The sequence below is a fragment of the Conger conger genome, chromosome 8 (assembly GCF_963514075.1).
Source record: "Conger conger chromosome 8, fConCon1.1, whole genome shotgun sequence".
NCBI classification, from domain to species: domain Eukaryota; kingdom Metazoa; phylum Chordata; class Actinopteri; order Anguilliformes; family Congridae; genus Conger; species Conger conger.
In genome coordinates, this window is record NC_083767.1 from 31,187,596 (window position 1) to 31,211,237 (window position 23,642).

The 23,642-nt window shown below is 43.4% G+C and overlaps 2 protein-coding genes across 5 annotated transcripts in view; one reads left to right on the plus strand and one right to left on the minus strand.

Annotated features, from left to right (window-relative positions):
• Nucleotides 1–22,771, plus strand: part of tbc1d10c (TBC1 domain family, member 10C) — a 63,263-nt gene extending 40,492 nt beyond the window's left edge. Inside the window, exons 6-10 of the mRNA XM_061250867.1 lie at nucleotides 3,693–3,807; nucleotides 13,259–13,324; nucleotides 17,073–17,262; nucleotides 17,401–17,558; nucleotides 17,924–22,771. Coding sequence (XP_061106851.1) covers nucleotides 3,693–3,807; nucleotides 13,259–13,324; nucleotides 17,073–17,262; nucleotides 17,401–17,558; nucleotides 17,924–20,698 — 3,304 coding nt within the window. The 3' untranslated portion in view covers nucleotides 20,699–22,771. The remainder of the gene's footprint in view (nucleotides 1–3,692; nucleotides 3,808–13,258; nucleotides 13,325–17,072; nucleotides 17,263–17,400; nucleotides 17,559–17,923) is intronic.
• rad9a (RAD9 checkpoint clamp component A) overlaps nucleotides 1–23,642 on the minus strand; it is a 77,024-nt gene that overhangs the window by 16,125 nt on the left and 37,257 nt on the right. For 2 of the 4 annotated variants that reach the window (XM_061250870.1, XM_061250868.1), the window contains one exon: nucleotides 15,990–22,481. In XM_061250870.1, the coding sequence (XP_061106854.1) occupies nucleotides 22,356–22,481 (126 nt within the window). In that variant the 3' untranslated portion in view covers nucleotides 15,990–22,355. Of the gene's footprint in view, nucleotides 1–15,989; nucleotides 22,482–23,642 lie in introns of those variants that run through there. The other 2 variants (XM_061250871.1, XM_061250872.1) reach the window with 2 other exon arrangements.

Sequence of the window (23,642 nt, forward strand, 5' to 3'; positions counted from 1 at the left end):
CCAATTACACCAAATGGAGCTAATGATCATCTTTTGAATATGTAGGTTGAAACACAATCATTAACTGAAACAAAAACAGCTGTGTCGGAGGGTTAAAACTGGGTGAGGAACAGCCAAACCCCGCTTCCAAGGTGAGGTTGCTGAAGTTTAATGTCAGAAGTAATACACCATGGCAAGACTGAGCACAGCAACAAGACACAAGGTAGTTATACTGCATCAGCATTTCTCCCAGGCAGAAATTTCAAGGCAGACAGGGGTTTCCAAAAAGCCATACCTCCGAAAAATGGCAGCAGGTTCTCTGTACTGATGAGTCAACATATGAAATATTTGGCTGCAGGCAACAGTGAAGCATGGTGGAGGTTCCTTGCGAGTTTGGGGCTGCATTTCTGCAGATGGAGTTTGGATGGATTTGGTCAGAATTAATGGTCTCCTCAATGTAGTACAGGCAGATATTTATCCATCATGCAATACCGTCAGGGAGGCATCAGATTGGCCCCAAATGTATTCTGCAGCAGGACAACAACCCCAAACATACAGCCAATGTCATTAAGAACTATCTTCAGCATAAAGAAGAACAAGGAGTCCTGGAAGTAATGGTACGGCCCCCACAGAGCCCTGATCTCAACATCATCCGAGTCTGTCTGGGATACATGAAGAGACAGAAGCATTTGAGGCTGCCTAAATCCACAGAAGAACGGTGGCTAGTTCTCAAAGATGTTAGGTACAACCTACCTGGTGACTTCCTTCAAAGACTGTGTGCAAGTAGAAGAATTGATACTGTTTTGAAGGTAAAGGGTGGTCACAGCAAATATTGATTTGATTTAGATTTTTCTTCTGTTCATTCCCTTCTTCTGTTCATACATTTTGTTGATTGATAAAAATAAACTATTAACATTTCTATTTTTGAAAGCATTCTTATTTCACAGCATTTTTTCCACACCTGCCTAAAACTTTTGCACAGTACTGTACATCAGAATTCACACTGAAATAGTTACATGATAACAGCATCCATGTTCTGCAATTGCCATCTCAGTCTCCAGACTTCCATTCCATCAAATACCTGTGGTCTGAACTGAAGGGTGGGAAGTTCTGCATGGAGCACTAATCAAAAATCCCTCCAAATGTGTTCTCTAACCATATCACACATTAAGGGAAGATACAGATGGCTGTCATCTTTGCCAGTGGTGTTTAAACCAGGGGTTCCTCTGTTCCACAGGAGATATGACACCTATGGTTTTAAGAGAATAAAGAATTAAATGGTAAATTTGGCATTTATATAGCGCCTTTATCCCAAACGCTGTACAATTGATGCTTCTCATTCACCCATTCATACACACGCTCACACACCGACGGCAATTGGCTGCCATGCAAGGCGCCGACCAGCTCGTCAGGAGCATTTGGGGGTTAGGTGTTTTAGCAAGCCATTTTGAAGCTTAGAAAAGAGGGTAAATTGATTAGATAGCTTGTAGAACAACTTGAACAACTTGGGATGTCCTGAAAAAGAAATAAACCGCTGGCGTACTGAGCAACAGACATCGAACAGGTCGACCAAGGAAAACAATAGCAGTTGATGACAGAAACATTGTGAGAGCTTCATTAGAGTGGAAGGTTTTAGATTGGCAAAGTCAATCACCAGACCTTAACCCAATTGAGCATGCATTTCACCTTCTGAAGAGGAGATTGAAGGGACCCCCCCCCAAAAAAAATAAAAATAATAATAAATAAAAAAAATAAACCACTGAAAGAGGCTGGCTGCAGTAAAAGCCTGGAAAAGCATCACAAAAGAAGAATGCAACAGTTTGGTTGTGTCAATGCTTGATGCAGTTATTGCAAGGGATATGCTGCCAAATATGAAGTGTTATTTTATTAAATACTCTGTTCCAATACTTTTGCTCACCTAAAAATTGGGTGGTCTGATCCCAAAGGTGCGATGTTCAAAGTAGTTCTAGGTGTAAATACCAGGAAATAAAAGCTGAAATTCTGAACTCTATGTTTTGATTACAGTTACAATTGCATTATTTGGTTTGAAAGCGACTTCAATGGGCTAGAAATAAGATGCACCTAGCCACCATATAAGGATAATTGAGGGTGTTCACTGGGTGGAGTCGTCAAGCATGTTCTTGTCTTCACACCTTTATGGATATTTGTGATTTATATATAAAAGGTGCCAATGATCATCTCTACACTTATTTTATGTCTCATGTATGTATGATTAGTAACTGGTCATGCAATAAAATGTAGGAAATCCACACCAATTCTATGCATCAACCCCACATCAGTGGGGTTGTTCCAAAGACTGAATCAATTGGATTCTTTCCAACCTTGCTAAAAATTTACCAGGCTATTTTGCTCACAAACTAAAGTAATATTTTTGTAAATACTAGCTGTGTCACCAAAGCCTATCACAAATCGTGCTTATTACTACTTTCTGTTCTCTCAAAAACAAGTTTCATGAAGGCCTATGTAATTCTGGCCCTGAATCTGCAGTGTCTAAATGGCATACCCCCAACGGAGATTAGATTTCCACCTATTTCTTCAAAAATAATAAAGGAAAAATTAAGCAAAATAAAAAAAGTGTCCTGATGATCACTATACAGAGAGCAGAGGGGCAAAACTAAAGTGAAGTAAGGGTAGGAAAGATGCACAAATGTATACCAAAATTATACATGACAGAGCTCACATCCAAACTGCAATAAACAGTACAAGTGTTTAATGTCAAAACAGATTTTACTTTGTTTTTTGAGTGTGCTGGACTTCATGTTGTTTGATTTGTATCTTGCTGGACCTGTAGCTAGGTGACTCATGACAATACACTGTGCACAAGGCACTTTTTCTTGATCAGTCAGTTATATACAGACACAATTTAAATTGTTTCTCCAGCTTGCTCCCCGCAGTTTTACTCCAGCTTTCAGAGTTTGTATAAGTCACTGATTGCAGCTTTCGGTAGCTCATGTACAGTATGCTAAGCATCTGGTGAAAAAAAGCAATTTTAACATTTCAGCATAAGTATTTGAGCTCTACTAAGCGAACACAAGTGTGCAGTGCAAGTAGTCCATTACGACCTTCCGACCAGGAAAGAAATTCTGGCCTGTTAACGAGTTGGAAATTTGGGTATAATTTTGCATTCCAGTTAAACTTGGCAACTTGTTGTAAAGAGTTGTGAACTCAAGAGTTATGAGCTGGTAGTATTCCAAAGGTCAAACTCTGGAAAACCATGGTAACTTGATGATAGCCAATTTAACCAGGCCAACTACTGGAGTATTTTAATGAATCTTTCATAATTAGCTTAAATTGATCATTGACTGTTAATATAGACTAACTCAATTATAAATGCAGATAAAACTGATGTGCTGGAATGTTGGACTACATAACAGCAAACAACAGTAAACTCCTGAAACAGCTGGTAGCTGGCTGACCAGTTCAGACCAGCTGCTAACTTGACATGGTTTGACCAGCTCAAGCTATGTTTTGAAAGAGTTCAGACAAGCTACTAGCATTAGCTGGTTGACCAGTTAGATCGGCTTTATCACTAGCTTGAGCATGCTAGTTGTCCTAGCTGGTCAAGCTGGCAAAGCTGGATTTAATGAAATTTATGAAATGCAACTGCTGAAAAACCCTGGGCACAGTCATTATTTGCCTCAAAGTTGTTTGTTTAGCATTTTATTGTTTTATGTTTTTTTTTGGTTGGGCAGGCAACAGGGGCTATTTCGGGTCCTGAAGGCTTACACGCAATTCAGGCCAGATGAGGGCTACTGTCAGGGGCAAGGACCTGTGGCTGCGGTGCTTTTGATGAATATGCCTGCTGAGGTAGAGTTCTGCACTCTGTATTTGTGCGTGTACTCTCTATAGCTTTTCATCCTATATGATTAATATTAATATATAATAATGCATGCATGTAATTTAATACATTATATTATTGGCATTTGGCAGACAGATATACTGTATATACATATAGTATATACACTGAGTTAGCACTTTATTAGGTATTTATTATACTTATTTTTTTTACTTCTACTGCTGTAGCCTATCCACTTAGAGTTATGATGTGTTGCGTGTTCAGAGATGCTCTGCTGCATACCACTGTTGTAATGTGTGTTTAACTGTGTTACTGTAATCTGACGTCTCATTAATAAGGCGTTTCGGTCTGCAGAACTGCTGCTCACTGGATTTTTTGTACCATTCTTTGCAAACTCTAGAGACTAATGTGCGTGAAAATCCCAGGAGATCAGCAGTTTCTGAGATACTGAAATCACCCTGTCTTCCACCAACAATCTCAATCTGATCAAGCATTTGTGGGATGTGCTGGAACAACAAATTCGATCCATGGCAGCTCCAACTCGCAACTTGCAGGATCTGCTTCTTACGTCTTGGTGCCAGATACCACAGGGCACCAGCATATTAGGCAGAAGGTCATAATGTTTCAGCTCAACGGTGTGTGTGTGTGTGTGTGTGTGTGTGTGTGTGTGTGTGTGTGTATATATATAAGCACTTTATTAGGAACATTTTTACTTTATTACACCTACTTATTTATGCGATTATCTAATCAGCCAATTGTGTGGCAGCAGTGCAATGCATAAAATCATGCAGATACAGGTCAGGAGCTTCAGTTAATGTTCACGTCAACCATCAAAATTAAGAAAAAATGTGATCCAAGTGATTTTGACCATGATGATTGTTGGTGGCAGACAGGGTGGTATGAGTATCTCAGAAACTACTGATTAGCTGGGATTTTTAAGCACAACAGAATGGTACAAAAAAACAAAAAACATCCAGTGAGCAGCAGTTCTGCAGGCAGCAAAGCTTTTTGAATGAGAGAGGTCTCAGGAGAATGGCCAGATTGGTCAAAGCTGACAGGAAGGTGACAGTAACACAGACTACACATTACAAGTGGATAGGCTACAGCAGGAGAAGACTTGAGTCTAAAAAAATGAGTCCTAATAAAGTGCTCACTGAGTGCATATATACACACCGATCAGCCACAACATTAAAACCACTTAATATTTCATTATATGATATCTGTACTTATATAAGCAGATAATCATAAGTGAATTGCATTCAAAAGTAGAATTTTTAAATTAAAATGGAAATCTTGTAAGCTCATTGGAAGGGGGTGCATTATTTTGTCATTTAAATATCTTGGTATGTACTGGTGTTCACCAGACCACCCACCATGCATGGCATCTAATCCTGCACTAGTTTCACCCTTCTTCCTTCTTCCCACCATTGGAGTTACATGGTACTGCATGTGGCGAAACCAATGTAGGAATCCATCCCGTGCATTTTGAAATATGGTGGATGGTCTTTATTTATTTATTTAAATATGAAAATATTCTACAGGTCCTGGGGCCTCTGTATAGACATGATCATGAACAGTACACACCAAAATATTTAAATAACAAACCAACGCACCCCCCCCCCCCTCCCAATGAGTGTACAAGATTTCCATTTTAATTAAAAAAAAAGTGTTTATAGACATATTTATACAGTTTAAAGCATATAAAAAATAAAAAAAGGTTTTAGCAGGTGATTTTAATGTTGTGGCTGATCGATATATACACACGTGGACAAAATTGTTGGTACCCCTCTGTTAATGAAAGAAAAACCCACAATGGTCACTGAAATAACTTGAAACTGACAAAAGTAATAATAAATAAAAATTTATTGAAAATTAACCAATGAAAATCAGACATTGCTTTTGAATTGTGGTTCAACAGAATCATTTTAAAAAACAAACTAATGAAACAGGCCTGGACAAAAACGATGGTACCCCTAGAAAATTTGACCATAGGGACATGTTAAACTAAGGTGTGTCCTCTAATTAGCATCACAGGTGTCTTCAAACTTGTAATCAGTCAGTCTGCCTATTTAAAGGGTGACAAGTAGTCACTGTGCTGTTTGGTGACATGGTGTGTACCACACTGAACATGGACCACAGAAAGCGAAGGAGAGAGTTGTCTGAGGAGATTAGAAAGAAAATTATAGACAAGCATGTAGGTATAAAGCATAAAGGTAAAGGCTATAAGACCATCTCCAAGCAGCTTGATGTTCCTGTGACTACAGTTGCACATATTATTCAGAAGTTTAAGGTCCACGGGACTGTAGCCAACCTCCCTGGACGTGGCCGCAAGAGGAAAATTGATGACAAATTGAAGAGACGGATAATACGAATGGTAACCAAAGAGCCCAGAACAACCTCCAAAGAAATTAAAGGTGAACTCCAAGGTCAAGGTACATCAGTGTCAGATAGCACCATCCGTCGTTGTTTGAGCCAAAGTGGACTTCATGGGAGACGACCAAGGAGGACACCACTGTTGAAAGCAAATCATAAAAAAGCGAGACTGGAATTTGCCAAAATGCATATTAACAAGCCACAAAGCTTCTGGGAGAATGTCCTTTGGACAGATGAGACAAAACTTGAGCTTTTTATAGCAAGGCACATCAACTCAATGTTCACAGACAAAAATGAAGCATACCAAGAAAAGAACACTGTCCCTACTGTGAAACATGGAGGAAGCTTGGTTATGTTCTGGGGCTGCTTTGCTGCATCTGGCACAGGGTGTCTTGAATCTGTGCAGGGTACAATGAAATCTCAAGACCATCAAGGCATTCTGGAGAGAAATGTGCTACCTAGTGTCAGAAAGCTTGGTCTCAGTCGCAGGTCATGGGTCTTCCAACAGGATAATGACCCAAAACACACAGCTAAAAACACCCAAGAATGGCTAAGTGACTATTCTGAAGTGGCCTTCTATGAGCCCTGATCTAAATCCTATTGAACATATGTGGAAGGAGCTGAAACATGCCATCTGGAGAAGGCACCCTTCAAACCTGAGACAACTGGAGCAGTTTGCTCACGAGGAGTGAGCCAAAATACCTGTTGACAGGTGCAGAAATCTCATTGACAGTTACAGAAATCGTTTGATTGCATTGATTGCCTCAAAAGGTTGTGCAACAAAATATTAAGTTAAGGGTACCATCATTGTTATCCAGGCCTGTTTCATTAGTTTGTTTTTTAAAATGATTCTGTTGAACCACAATTCAAAAGCAATGTCCGATTTTCATTGGTTCATTTTCAGTAAATTTATTATTACTTTTGTCAGTTTCAAGTTATTTCAGTGACCATTGTGGGTTTTTCTATCATTTGAGGGGTACCAACAATTTTGTCCACGTGTGTGTATATATATATATATATATTGTGTCCTCCATATGTCCCATGTTTGGGACAAAGATCAATCATTTATTTATTTGCCTTCGTACTCCACAATGTGAGATTCATAATAACAAAAATCACATGTGGTTAATGTGCACATTGTCAGATTTTTATAATAAATGAGCCTCAAGCCTTCATGCTGCTGCCAGATATGCATTAGAAACTACAATAATTGTTTCTCCTGAATATTCTTTCCATTGAGTTCAACAGGAATTTGTCTGGAGAAAGAATTCTTGTAGTATCTATCATCATCATATCTTGTATCTTGTAGCAGCATGATGGCTTGAGGCTCAATTGATACCTTGGACCTGGCTGAATAAAAGCCATTTAGCCAACAAATATGTTCCTTAGTGTTTGAGCATACTTTATTGCTGAATCTAGTACCATGCCCACAATTCCCATAGAGATCCATTGAAATGCAAAGAGTTTGTAGGACAATCCAAAAATAAGATTCACACTCCGACGATGTTGATAGGTCACAGACGTCATGGCATTCAAAGGATTTTCTACAAAATATTAAACAACTTTCCTAGAAATTACGTTGGGGGGGGGGGGGGGGGGGGGGGGGGGGGGGGCACTATGTATAAACACTGCTGTAATTTTGCACTTTAACCACATGTGATTTTTGTTATTACAAATTTCTATTTGTGGAGTACAGAAGCAAATAAATAAACGATGGGTCATTGTCCCAAACATTATGGAGGGCACTGTATGTACGAATGCATAAATATATACAGTAGTAAGATTTACACAAAGTAAAAAAAGATAATACAGCTACGACGACTTGTAACAATAACAAAAATAATACTCATCATCATCATTGTCACAATGTTAATAGAAGGCTGGAAAAAGTGAGATGATTTCGTGCCTCCCAGTTTCTTTTTGTGCTTCCCCTTTGATTCCGTTTATATAGATATACATATATATATACAAGCCCAATTCCAAAAAAGTTGGGACGCTTTGTAAAATGTAAATAAAAACAGAATGCAATGATTTGCAAATCTCATGAACCCATATTTAATTCAGAATAGATCATAGAAAACATATCAAATATTTTAATTGAGAAAATGTACCATTTTAAGGAAAAAATAAAGTAATTTTGAATTTGATGGCAGCAACACGTCTCAAAAAAGTTGGGACGGGGGCAATAAAAGGCTGGAAAAGTAAGAAAAAAAGAAAGGAACATTTTGCAATTAGGTTAATTGGCAACAGGCCAGTAACATGACCGGGTATACAAAGAGCATCTTAGAGAGGCAGAGTCTCTCAGAAGTAAAGATGGGCAGAGGATCACCAATCTGTGAAAGACTGCGTCTACTAATTGTGGAAAAATTTCAGAATAATATTCCTCAACGTAAAATTGCGAAGACTTTGAAAATCTCATCAACTACAGTACATAATATAATCAAAAGATTAAGAGAATCTGGAGAAATCTCTGTGCGCAAGGGACAAGGCCGAAAACCAATACTGGATGCCTGTGATCTTCGGGCCCTCAGACAGCACTGCATTAAAAACAGGCATGATTCTGAAATCACTGCATGGGCTCAGGATCACTACCGGAAATCATTGTCTGTGAACACAGTTCGCCGTGCCATCCACAAATGTAAGTTAAAGCTCTATCATACTGTGTACATACATCTACTGATGCCTCTGGACACATCTTCAGTGATGTTCCTGGAATCATCGGGTGTTTCGGGTCTTTCAACATCATACACCCTCCTCCAGGTGACCCAACCGGGGCTGATCAGACCCCGGCTTGTGTCCAGATGGCTAGCTACCATGACTCCATGGCTCTCCTCTTTTGAGCCACAGCCATCTTGAGGCTCTCTCTGCTGCATCGGTGGTACTGCGGATGGCTCTCCTCTTCCTCTCTCCCACGATGCCTAAGCTACTGAAGGCTCTGGCTAAAGAACGGGCTGCGAAACCCCTGCATCCGACCTCCACCGGAAGACACCTTGCTCTCCACCCAGCCTGCTGACAATCACTGACCAGTCCCGCGTACTTGGAGAGTTTCCTCTCAAAGGCTTCTTCCAAGCGATCTTCCTATGGGACCGTCAGCTCCAGCATCACCGCTTGCTTGGTGGACTCAGACACGAGGACAATGTCTGGCCGCAGGGTGGTAGCAGCAATGTGGCTGGGGAACTTAAGCTGTCGTTCGAGGTCCACCAGCAGCAGCCAGTCTCTTGCAGAGGTCAGGATGCCAGCAGATGTTCTTCTGGCAGGGGTTGCCTGCTCCCCAGCTCTGACAAAGGCGATGGTTCTCTTGGGGGGTCGGAACTGCTTTGCCCACAGAAGTCCAGCGCTGATGGCTTCAGCAATTGTCTTAAGGACTTGGTCATGCCTCCAACGGTACCTTCCATCTCCAAGTGCCCTGGTACAGCAGCTGAGGATGTGTTCTAGGGTTCCTCGCTTGGAACACAAGGGGCATGCTGATGTCTCTGCTAAGCCCCATGTGTGCAGGTTTGACGGGCTTGGAAGCACATCGTAGACTGCCTGGATGAGGAATTTGATGCGTTGAGGCTCGGCTCTCCAGAGCTCAGTCCAGGTCACTTTCCTCTCCATCACATTCTCCCATCTTGTCCAAGCTCCCTATTGTTTTATCCCCACTGCCCTGCAGGATCTTGTCTCCTCCTCTGCTGCTCTCACCTCCTCCTGGACAAGGCACCGCCTCTCCTTTCCCCTGGTGTTCAATTGAGGAGTTGGGAAGGACCCTAGCCCAGCTCGGCCCCGTGTGACCACTCCCACAAGGATCCTGTGACGTAGCCTGGCCTCTGCCTCTTGGACAGCATCCTCTGCTCTCCACTTCCTGCCAGTCCTCACTTGGATCCCAACGTTGGCCACTGCACCACTTCTCTGGCTCTCGTCACCTTGAATTCCTCCTCCAAGGATCTAAAGGGCAGCTGTAGCTTGTTGTTACGCCCATAGAGAGCGATGCTGCTCAGGCTCTTTGGTAACCCAAGCCATCTTAGGAAATGTTTGCTGACCTTCCTCTCCAGGGTCTCGACCGCTGAGATTGGGAAGGCATAGACAAGGAGGGGCCACAGGATCCTGGGGAGAATGCCGTGCTGGTACACCCAGGCTTTAAACTTCCCAGGAAGGCCTGACTTGTCCACGGTTTTCAGCCAGCCATCCAACTCAGTGCAGGTAGACTGAATTGATGATGTGTCTCTCAGAGAGCTGTCAAAAATCTTGCCCAAGCTCTTGACTGGCTTCTCTGTGATGGTAGGGATGGCTTTGCCTGAGATGTTAAACCGGACCTTGTCCTCCACCCTCCCTTTCTTCAGCACCATGGATCTTGAGTTGGCTGGTTTAAAACGCATCCGGGCCCACTCCACCAGCTTCACGAGACCCTTCAGAATCCACCGGCAGCCTGGGACTGATTCTGTCGTGACTGTGAGGTCATCCATGAATGCCCTGATGGGTGGCTGCCGTTGACCGGATTTTGATCGGGGCCCTCTGCACTCTGGCTCAGCAGACTTGATGAGCATGTTCATGGCAAGGGAGAACAGCGTCACAGAGATAGTACACCCTGTGATAATGCCGACCTCCACCTTGTGCCAAGATGATGATGTTGCTCCTGAAGAAACCCTCATCCTGAAGTTGTTGTAGTAGTCAGCGATGAGGTCTCTACACCTGCTGGGGACATGATGTTTCATCAGAGTGAACTGGACCAGCTTGTGAGGAATGGAGCCGAATGCATTCGCCAGGTCGAGCTATAACAGTGACAGATTGCCTTTGTTCTCTCTGGCCTCCCGGATTAGCTGTGTCACCGCACCGGTGTGTTCCATACAGCCTGGCATTCCTGCAATGCCACCCTTCTGGACTGATGTATCGATGTAGGTGTTCTTTACCAGGTAGGTGCTTAGCCGTCTGGAAATGGCACTGAAGAAGACCTTCGCCTCGACACACAGCAGGGAGATGATGCAGAACTGGTCTAGCTGGGTGGAGTTTTCCTCCTTCGGGATCCACACCCCTTCAGCCACTCACCATTGTTCTGGGGCAGTTCTTGTACACTTTGTATGAAGTGCCACTTGGTCCTGGAGCAGAGCTAGCCCTTGCTTTGCGTACAACCTCTCTGACTTCCTTTAGCTGCAGCTCCGACCTGTCGAACTGCACTTCCGGTTCAGGGGGGTCTATGAGGATGTTGCACTCTCCCAACTCCTGCTCTCTCTCAGGATCACTGTACGTCCGGGTGAGATGTTGGTCTATGTCTTCCTGCGAGGAGGCAAGTTTCCCACTGTGCTTCTGCCCCAGCAGGTCCTTCATAAACTGAAGGGGTTGGCGATGAAGGCGGCACGTTTACGTGCCCTCTCACGACACCGCCTCCGATGCCACTCTGCTCGGCGGAGAATCGTGATCTTTTTCCTTAGGATGCTCATTAGCTGGGCCAGGCCAATGCACTCCTCTTCTCCTGCCACCTTGTGCTGGGACTTAAGCGTTTTCATCTCCTGCCTGATGTTATGGATCTTAACAGCTCTTTGGTTCTTTGTGTAGGGTGTTCCGGAGCTTTTCTTCTCCTCTTCACCGAACCGTTCTGCCGCGATGCTGACAACGATTGTTGTCATCACTTGCAGCTTTCCGTCGGCCTCTTCCTTTGCCGTCGCCTCCAGAATTTGGTCGACATCGTCATCAAACTGCTTCCACAGTGAAGTCATGCTCGCTGCAGGCCATTTGATCCACCTCCTGTCAGACTTGATGCTTGAGGGATTAGTCTGCAACACTTGGAGGTTCTGGGCACTATGCGGTGACTCCGGGCCTGGCCCCTCCTGCGTCTCACCAGTTTGAACACCTGTGCATTGTGTTGCGTCTGCTCCCATCGGACATTTCATCCTTGCTCGGTGGATCTTCAAGCCATGGATGCAAAGAAGCCGCCATATGTGAACACGATCCAGAAACTGTTCTGTGGTCAGACAAATCAAAATTTGAAATTGTTTTTGGAAACCATGGACGCCGCGTCCTCCGGACTAAAGATGAGAGGGATCATCCGGCTTGTAATCAGCGCTCAGTACAAAAGCCTGCATCTCTGATGGTATGGGGGTGCATTAGTGCCTATGGAATGGGCAGCTTGCACATCTGGAAAGGCACCATCAATTCTGAAAGGTACATAGAGGTTTTAGAGCAACACATGCTCCCATCTAGACAACATCTTTTTCAGGTAAGGCCTTGCATATTCCAGCAAGACAATGCTAAACCACATACTGCATCTATTACAACAGCATGGCTTCGGAGAAGAAGAGTCCGGGTGCTGAACTGGCCTGCCTGCAGTCCAGACCTTTCACCAATTGAAAACATTTGGCGCATCATGAAACAAAAAATAAGACAAAGAAGACCCAGGACTGTTGAGCAGCTAGAATCCTATATCAGACAAGAATGGGACAACATTCCTCTCCCAAAACTCCAGCAACTGGTCTCCTCAGTTCCCAGACGTTTACGGACTGTTGATAAAGAAGAGGGGATGCTACACAGTCGTAAACATGGCCCTGTCCCAACTTTTTTGAGACGTGTTGCGGCTATCAAATTCAAAATTACCTTATTTTTTTCTTAAAATTGTACAATTTCTCAGTTTAAATATTTGATATGTTTTCTATGTTCTATTCTGAATAAAATATGGGTTTATGAGTCAATCAAATCATTGCATTCTGTTTTTATTTACATTTTACAAAGCGTCCCAACTGTTTTGGAATTGGGCTTATATATAATATATTACTATATATATAATATTATTGCCATTTGGCAGACGCTCTTGTCCAGAGCGACGCACAGTTCATTAGACTAAGCAGGAGACGATCCTCCCCTGGAGCAATGCAGGATTAAGGGCCTTGCTCAAGGGCCCAACAGCTGTGCGGATCTTATTGTGGCTACACTGGGATTTGAACCCCCAACCTTGCCTGGCCCAGTCATTTACGCTACAGGGCCCTGTTAATTTCTGAGTGGCAGATGCAAAAATCTTTGAATAAAATCAGCTTATTACATCAGTGCTGTATATTCTAGTGCATCTGTGGAATGGTGTGTGCTCTGACGTAGTCTTTCTTGCTCTCTCTCACTCTTTCTCAGGAAGCTTTCTGGTGTCTTGTTCAGATCAGTGAGCAATGCCTTCCTGGGTACTACAGCCCCCTGCTGGTGAGACCCCCTTAATACTAATTACTTTTAGTTTACTTTTGGTATACCTTCAAGAAGTATACATAGAAAATGCTTTACTTGTATAATTGCATATTTATAACATTTTGGGTGTATTTTTGCTGCATCTGGTCATCCTTCTGGGTCAAGCTAAGCATTTAGCTTTTTTCCTTGTCCAGCCTTTACATTAAAGTTAAGCAGCAACTTACCAATTAAATTACTTGCATCCGTATCCGTTACTTATACTCAGAAGTGGGTGTGACATAACCCGGAAGTGGACATGACGTAACCCAGAAGTGTGCGTGATGTAACCCGGAAGTAGTGTTGTTTAAACAGTCCCCCGTACTACATTGCGATTCGCAGTACATTGAAACCAAGACTTTCACCTGAAGCAGAACTACTACAATTTCGCACTGTTATGCAGGTAAATTGCAAATAAATCTTTATCTGGTTAATCTTAACATAAGTCTTTATTCTTGCCATAGTTTGTGTTCTCGTTCGTAATTTTATTTATTAATTTTATTCGAAAAAATATTTGAAAAGTTGCTTTCAATGTCTTGCTGGCTGACGGTTGCGTCGTTAACTGCAACGATGTTCGGAACCCGTTCGTATAGCACCACTATCCGCGTTGCTTTGAATAAAAAAAAATTTTCTCGGTAGAAATAATACCCTACAAGGGAATTATTTTTTCAATGAATACAAATGAGAGAGCTGTGTACGGTGTACTTCTTTGTGCATTGGCGTAGCTAAATTTATAGAGGCGTTTTATCTCTCCAGTGCTAACTCTTTGGAGCCACCTCACACTTTTTGCAGTGGCTTTTGGTGTCTCCATCTGGGCAGTAACTGATTTAGGGAGAGAGAAGGAGATACTTAGGGGTAAAAATGTGGCCTAAGCTATGTGAGGGGTGTAGAACGATTGTTCCACTGGAAATCAATTTCAGTGAGCCATTCATCTGTCATCATTTTCAGCTTCTTGACCATCTTCAGAGCAGTGCAGAAACAGTGCAGGCTATGGATAATGATGAGAGCACTAATGAAGTTTTATGAATGGTGGCTTGGGACAGCAGGCAGTCGAGTCTAGATCTGGTGTTATGTAATGATTAGCCTATTTGAAAGGCAAATTTCAATTTCATAAACCGCAAAATGCAATCCCAAGCGTTTCTTTCAATACTGTAGTAGGTAAAAGAAAGTTATGGAGGAGGTTAAGAGCATTAAGAATAACAAAGGAAAAGTGCTGTATAAGAATAAAGATATTGCTGTTGCCTTAAATGGCTACTTCATTGAAATTCTATACTCTTATGTCTAAACCGATATTGAGATAATTCATCTAGTTTTGTTTATCCATTATGTGAATTAAAAAACAAATAAGGCAGCAGGCCTTGATGGCATATTCCCAAGGGTACTTTAAACCATATTTTTTAAACCACTGGCAAGTATATTTAGACAGTCTTTAAAAACTGGAGAAATACCGGATGACTTAATAGGAATATAATACCAATAAGAAAGGGGATCAAACCAATCTAGGAAACTACAGGTCTGTTTGTCTCACTTGATTCAGATGTAAAATACAGGAATCTATCCTTATAGACAAACTGGAAGTAGTTCTTGAAAATAATAACATTCTAAGGGATAGCCAACATGGTTTTTGTATGGGTAGGACATGCGTGACAAACCTTTTGACATTTCTTTAAGAAGCTACCAAGTGTTTTGATGTTAGCAGGGCGTATGCTATTGTATATCCTCCTCGGAATTTTTTTGGATTTCATTACATTACATTACATTAATGGCATTTGGCAGACGCTCTTATCCAGAGCGACATATAGTTGATTAGACTAATCAGGAGACAATGCAGGGTTAAGGGCCTTGCTCAAGGGCCCAACGGCTGTGCAGATCTTATTGTGGCTACACTGGGATTCGAACCACTGACCATGCGGGTCCCAGTCATGTGCCTTAACTACTACGCTACAGGCCGCCCCATTTCCTACCTATTTAGGGTTAAAAAAATGTTTAATACTATTAAAAGACCAACACCATTTTAATTGATTTCAAAATCACTAGGGTTACAGTACCTTTGGAAATTTTGGTCTTTGACCAATTAACTTTGTAACCTGACTGCTCACCAAATGCATCAAGCAGAGTCAGCAAAAGTGTCATCCTCACTAATCAAGAAAGGAGAAGAAAAATGGTAATTTGTACTAGCCAAAGCAGAGGGGGAATGTGTAAAGGATCTTAATCCAGGAACTAAAGGCAGGACTCAATAATAATGAAAAATGAATGTTTTCAGATTTAAAATAAATTGTTAAAGTATTCTGAATGAAGTGAAATAATTTATACGCACTAGTATTAGCCGAAAAAAACACTAGTCAGTGCCCCCACATAGCTAGAAAGCATTTTCTGTTTTGTTTTTTCATTTTGAAGGGGTGGGGGGTTTATTTCAAGACTGTCAAACTTATTGTACTAATAGTGTTAATCATTTTCCGAATGGGCATCGGCAAATTCTAACTTTCGTGATTACCCCCCAGTTTTAGATTTTTCATAAATTTGCTAATGGGTTATTTATTGAGATTTCTAATGGGTTATTTATTGAGTGCAGATTGATGGGCAAAAGTTTTATGCAATTAAAATGAAATCAACAACACATTTCCAAATACATCAAATAATCAAATGCTATTTGTAAATATTTATTTGTACCCAAATAAGACAAAAAAAACATTTAATCCCATGAAATATTGTAAATAGATATTTGACCCAGGTCTGGTGAAATTAGGTAAGTGTCGCGGTTAATTTTTATGTGGGCTGAAGTGTAACAAAATAGCCAAATGTTCCTTTTCACCAATTTGCTGCAAGTGAACCCACTCTTAAGCCATAAGGAAAGCATGCATTCAACTCTATGGAATTTTAGCTTCCTAAAAATAGGTCAATGATCCCATCTACTCCCCATTTTGTAACACAACTGCTTCACCTGTGCTTTGTGGAAACACCTGAAGCCGACGACATCTATGCATGACACAATATTTACAACACTAATCCGATTGTTTCTTTGCATCCACCTTAATGAAATTGGTTGAACGATTAATAGATGTTAAAAAAGATGTGATCATTATTGCTCCAAATGGAACTTGTCTTTACTTGACATCATAATTGTACAAGCACCTTTCCACAAAAAGGCAGCATTCCATCACCTTTACTGCAAGGAAAATATCTTATATTTTCAAAATGATCACACAATACATACATTAATTACAAATGTTTTGTTAATAAAGCATATTCTAGCCCTTTAAAGACTAGAAGCTACATCGCCATTAGGTGATTTGCAGGCAGTTGCACAGCTCCTTTTAAGAACCATTATTGAAGCTGAAAAGTGCTGGTCAGCTGCAGCACAGGAAATATGTAAAAGAGGGCGACTGACTGGTGTGCTTGATATGTGCTTATTTTATACTTGTGTTGCGGCTCCCTAGTCGGGTTCTGCACAAAATACATAGTAACATTTAACTACCTAGGACAGGCTATGAGTCAATCCCAAATTGTTAGTATGTAGAAACATAGGCTAGGCTGTTAATGCTGTAAACTTCGCTTGACCTGGTGCCCCTCCTGGCTGACAGCACCCTAGGCATTTGCCTTTGCCTAAAAACGGGCCTGCTTGCAGAGCACCTGTTAAGTTTGCTTACTGCACATCACAAGGGAAGGGAATGTGTTAAGGCAGAATCGAATCCAGCCCTGGTTTAATTTGAACCATCTGATCCTTCCACAGGAGGGCGTACTGTTTGACGCAGGCGTGCTCAATGGAGTGCTGCGCAGGGTGTGTCCCGCTGCACACAGGCACCTGCACAAACACGACGTAGAGCCGCTTATGTTCGCAACCGATTGGCTGATGTGTCTCTACACCCGACACCTGCCTTTCAACACCCTGCTCAGAGTGTGGGACCTGTTCTTCTGCTACGGTCAGTACAGTAAAATTCCTCAGGAAGCCTCATCCAGTGAAACACTCCTGTTGTGCTAAAAATGTGATTTAAACCGTCTGGCTGCACTAGCTATGCAGTGAAATCCTCAGACTGCTCTAATGATCTCCTCTGCTGCAGGTGTGCGGGTGCTTTTCCAAGTGGCGGTGGTGCTGGTACGGAGGGTCTTAGGGCGGCAGGATCAGAGGGAAAAGTGTGAGGGCCAGATGGAGACCCTGGAGAGACTACGTGGCATAAAAGCCCAGCTTCCGCAGGAGGATGACTCCTTCATCGAGGAGGTAAGAGAGTCAAGCCGCGCCCAAGGCATGGGCACCTTGGCAACTATATTATCACAATGCAGGCCTTGGCTGGGCCTCACATTCCCATCACTTGGTCTACTAATGCTAACTGCACTCATAGCTACAGCTGATGGCCATCACATAAGAGTTTGCACAGGAGTTGGCATAAGAGTGTAAGAGTTAGCGTAAGACCAGGTGCTGTACCTTGTGAGATGCATTTGTGATGGGCAGCCAATAAATTCTTCTTGGTCTCCATCTCCCTCCCTCCCTTTTCTCTCATTATTGCAACCTCCTTTCCCTCTTCCTTTATCCTTATCTCTCTTCTACCCTCTTGCCCTCTCTCCTCTCCCTCTCTCCCCTGTTAGGTGTGCTCAGTTCCTCTCACTGGCAGGGACCTGGAGAGGGAAACAGAGAGAGAGCTGAAGAGATGGAGGAAAGAGCATCCATCCTCAACCTTTGACCCTCGATGCCGTTGCCACGGCTACCGGGCAGCCTGGCTGAAAGGGCGGGAAAGCGAGGAGCAACAGGAGAGGGCGGAGAGAGAGAAGGGAAACCTCTCCCTTCCTCTCCTGCACTCTCCCTCTTCCCTCTCTCCCTCACTGAGGAAGAGGTGGAAGAGAGGGAGCAGAGTGGAAGCTGGTGAAAGAGAAGAGGCTGGAGCAGGAGAAGAAAAGCAGGAGAAGCTGGGGAAGGCAGGAGAGGCAGTGCAGGTAGAGAAGTTGGATGTGAGGAGTGGGAGAGAAAGATGCAGGACGAGTGAGAGAGAAGAGGAGGTACAGCATAGTGATATACTCGCTCACAGAACTCCCTTAGAGTGCCGAATCACTAGCATGGCAGGAAACCCGCCCCAAAACACAGACGGATTGCGACATAGCACCACACAACCACACAGCACTAGCACCACTCCTGGTCACAGCCAGACATGTGCAGACTGGCCTCAGGGCCAAGTGGGCGGATCCCATGCCAAACCAATTCCTCACACCTTGGTGCGACCCTGCCCAGCGACCTGGAAGGTTGATTCAACGGAGATGAACCCAGAGTTAGGCGATGAGGAGGGTTCTGCCATTAGCAGTCAGATGCACACAGACTTCCCAGAAGGGCCTAGCAGATCAACAGAACCTGGAACCATGAGCAGTGTCAGCTCCGTGGCCCAACAGAGTGAAACAGAAACAGCCTGCCCCCTGGAATGGGCTGAAACAGTCGAGAGCCCTCAGGGAAACTTGGAGCAGAAGAATGGCATGGGCTGCAGCAAAGAAACAGCAGAGAGATTTGGCAGGACAGGCAAGCTGCTAATTGGCTCTGCGCCTGAACATGCTGGGGAAGACTGCGGCATCAAAACAATCATGTCCAATCAGAATCAGGGCATTCAGGAACCTCAGGGGTCCGTTCCACTGGCCCTCTCCAGCCCAAAAAGTGTAGAACTATATGAACAGTTCCACGTAAAACACAGGGGGTCTCTGAGAAATGTCCCCAAGGGTGAGCAGGACTCCAGTAGGCGCTGTGGGGGGCAGGTTTCAGAGCGGCTGGAGGACATTGGAATTTCGGAAATACAAGGGGGACATTCCAGTGTCCTGCCGGAGTCAGCCAATCACAGTCCGGCAGGAGACCCAACATGCTCCCTCACAGGACAGGGTATGCGTCAGCAAGACAAAGCTGAAAAGCCGAACCTGCCCAGCCCCACCCTGTTGGCTAAGAATCCCAAAATGGAGCAAACCCCCAACAGTGGGACAGAGGCAGGCTGGGAGGGGGCAGACCAAAATCTCTCCCCCTCAGGGTGTGAAGGGTCACCTGGAACACCTGGACTTGATCAAGGAGAGGAATCACCAACAGCAATTCAGATTGTGATGTCACCCTTGTTAGATCAGGGAGAGGGGTCACCTGTGTTAGATCTGGGAGGGGGATCACCTGTGTTGGATCTGAGGGAGGGGTTACCAGTTACACCTGTATTACATCAGGTGGAGATGTTACCCATTACATCAGTATTGGATCAGGTTGAGGAATTGCCCATTACATCTTTATTAGATCAGGCTGAAGGGTTACCAGTTACACCTATATTTGATCAGGTGGAGAGGTTATCTGTTATACTTGTATTAGTTGAAGGTGAGGAGTCACCTGTAATGCCAGTATTAGCTCAGGCTGAAGAGTCAGATTCACAGCAGTGCATGATGACTGATCCACAGCTGCCCACCAGAGCCCAGTCCATCAGAGAGGCTGTCCCCTTTAGCTCCGCCCACAGGGCCACTGCAGGGCCAAAAAGCGAGACCCTGCCAGATGACACAGGGACTGAGCTCCGTCTCCCAGATCAAGCAGGACAGGCAGAGCGGGTGGTAGATCAAGAAGAAACCCAGCCCACAGGGACTGATCCAACATTACCAGGGGGCCACCTCATCTCTCCAAAAGACCAGGGCGGGCCCGGCCAAATGCCACCCCCTGCGGAACACTGCCCCAGTGATGAAAAGTGCAGTGGGGTGTACAGACCACGCCGCGCGCCTTGTGGCAAAGCATCACGCTCCCGCACGCTGTCCCAGGACACATTCAGGGACCTGAATTACACAGGCTCCGATACCACACCTACTAATTGCCTGTCCGACCACACCCCCCAGGATATCAGCAAGCCCTATGACCCCGCCAATCAGGACAAGACCAAGCCATGCCCCCCATCTGATCCCTCCCACCAGTTAATGAGCAGCCCCCTTCCAGCATCCAATCAGACTGACCCCCCCCGTCGCTTTGCCCTCTTCCGTATGCTGAGAGGAGACCACCAGAAAGACAAGAGGGGTGGAGATGGGGGTGGAAAGGACAAGAAGGCATCATCACCCAAAATAACAGTGCCCACCATACTTATACAAGATTTCAGTGATGGGGTGGGACTGGGCATGCCCGGGGATGGCCTGAGTTCCAAGGAAAGGAGGAAGAAAAGAAGGGAACAAGAGCGTAGAAAGAGGGAGGAGGAAAAGGCCAGGAAGAAAGAGAAGGAGATGGAAAACGAGAAGGACAGAGAGAGGAAGAAGCCGCAGACCAGGGGGAAGAGTTTTCATGCGCACAGTGCCAAGTGTGATGTTCCTCCCCCCGGAGACAAAAGCTCTAAAACACCAGGTTCCAAGAGAAACTCTGCCCCTTTTTTGGACACATATTTCTAAAGATGCAGGGAACAAGGGGGGAGGGGGTGAGTGAGGGAGAAAACTAGATGAAAAGACACATCATGTAGATAAGAGATGATATCTGGAAAATAACTTTTAATTTGAGTTTGTAAGTTACTTGAAATCCATGCCGACAGCAATATAAAAATAGCAGAAATTATCCAAAATTATAACTTTCTTTCCTATTACTCCTCACTCTGGGATGTCATCTCTATAGTAAAATAAAGCTGAAATCACATTCCTCCCAGTACATGCGCATGCATGTGTGCATGCAGGGGCGAATGTATGTGTGTGCATGCAGGGGCGAATGTATGTGTGTGCATGCAGGGGCGAATGTATGTGTGTGTGTGTTTTTGAGTGCTATTCCCTGAGCGGTATCTTGTCTCAGAGTCAGAAAAGCAGAGTGCAAACTCCTTTTTCATGTGTCCCTGTCTAGAACTCCTTGTTTCTCAAGGTTCTTACTTATGGTCTTGTGAACTTGTGAAACATCATATTAAATAATAAGTCCTGTACCAAAACCAAGAACACAAGCAAAGTACTTGTGTTCTTGGGAACAGTCTTGCATAAACACAAGGACAGCATAGAATGCTGTTATATGGATTTGAGATCTAATGCATGCTTGTGACATGCGGATACGCTACCACTACCATCCCAGACTACCCTGCCCAGTGCATCTAATTTATTTGCTAGGTAGCTTTAATTGGTTTGGGGTAGCCTACACAAATAGTAAAATGAGGACATTTTCCATAGAGGAGTGCTGCCATTAAGCCTATTCACGACATGTAGACAAATTGTAGCCTACTTAGAATATGAAAGTGAACACATCTCTTTCATCCACTGTCCTCTAGCTAGATAATGCAGTTAGCTTAAGTAACACTTGCTTTATTTACACACAGAAGTCTACCTACTGCAACAGGGGGTTTGGGTAATGATGGAATCAAGCTAGCGGCAATACGTTAGGCAAGCTGTTTTGATCATTTAAAAAGTTCTCTCAGTACCAGCTAACATCTAGCCAGCATTTGCTGCAGCACATAACTCCGTTTATCAGTTGAAGGCACCCCAGCATTACAGAGACTAGTACTGCCTACAAGTTAGCCAAACCAAGTCAATACACTTTAGTTATACACGGTGGCTATATTTAAAACTAGATAAAAATGAAACTATTTCAACTAATTTCTCGATAAAAGGGCAGATCAGGAACACAGTTGTGCATTTTATCCATTCTTGGTTGCGTGTGTTCTCGAGTATTGGAACTGTACTTGGGCCAAGAAAAATAATGTTAAGTTCTCGAAACCACAAGAACAGATACTGAGAAACAGATACTGAGATACTAAAGAAAAAGCTTTAATTCAAATGAGGTGAGAAATATGTGTTATAATTGCTGAATCTATCTGTGTTTTGTCTGTATTTTATCTGTATTTTGCTGTACTCACTAAAGTTTATTGGCTGGGTAAACTGGGTATCCAATTACAAGCTTCGGTTGGAAAGGGGCGCAAGGCAAGCGGAGTTACTGCCTGTTTTGCAGTGTAACCGCACATCACAAGCAAGAATAGCATCTCAAATACATATTACTGCCCTTGTGTTCTTGAAAGTACGGTCTTGGTATTGAGGAAGGTCACCTTCCTCTCCTCTCCATCTCTTTCTGTCCTCGATGACTTCACAACAATGTAGCATCCTCCTCTTCATTCTCGCTGTCACTAGCCAGAACTTCCTGGCTCCGCAGCGTCAGATTAGTCACCTGGGAAGGAGTGGGCAGCACAGAACCAAAGAAGAGGGAGCAGAACTGCAGGAGACCAAAAAAAAAGGGGGGAGGAATTACTGGGATGAGGATTCATTTATTCTTAAAATTTTTTTTTTTTTTTTACATATTTCAGTGTGAACTGACCATGTGTCAGGTCTAAATCATTTGAATCCCAAATTGTTTCAACCTGTTTTATTTTTAAAGTAAATCAGTGAAATTTAGCAGAAGAGGTAAATCTTGTACCTTGTACCTGTTCGATGACGTTGATATGCACTTTTTTGTATGTCGCTTTGGATAAAAGTGTCTGCTAAATAAAATGTAATATAATGTAATGAATGGCTGCAAACTGCATTGAATGGCGTTATTATGGTATGTATTAAGCATCATCAAAATTAAGAGAACTCAAATGTATTGCAATATCAATCATCCTAAATATTTCCATCTATACCTATGTGGGAATTGAATCAGTGAAGTTCAATTTATTACCAGACTCTGAGCTATTGGGTCAGGGTCCTTGATGACATGGCCAATACATGTTTTAGTCCCATTGCATATAGTATCTCCTCCCATAGCTTCATGAGATTTGTATAGAGATTTTTTATAGTGAGATTTGTGACATGTGGCATGAGCATGTGGTGCTGTGGATAACACCGTCGCCTTACAACAACGTCTGAGGTTCTAATCCCAACCAGGCACCTTTCTGTGTTTGCATCTTGCTGCTTTTCAGCTCTTTATCCCTCTCCCACTCTCCCTACTTCTCCAATACAATTTACTTGTGGGTGGTACATTTTTGGAGGAGGATGGAGGTGGGGAGGTGAGTCACTCCAGACCAAGCCTATACAAATTGAGATATTTGATGAATGTGTAGCAGATATATCCTTCTGTGATAATTTATGGTTATTTCAAAATTTTCCTTACATTAAGAACACTTTTAGAATTTGTAATGATCACTTTGGCTTTGTAGTGTCCTGACTGTGAATTTGGGAGATTAGGGATAAGTGAGTCTTTCATCGCAGTTGTTAACTTCTGCAGGTGCCTGACTGGCCAGATGGTGCAGCTGGTATAAGTAGCAGACAGGGACAAACCTTCCCAGGGAGGGCTGATGGTCACAGTTGGCAATGTCCAAACCATGGGGCCCATCCACACACTGGAAGAAACTTATGTCTTTTCTGAGAGAACCAGGAAGGCAGAACAGCCTTGCTG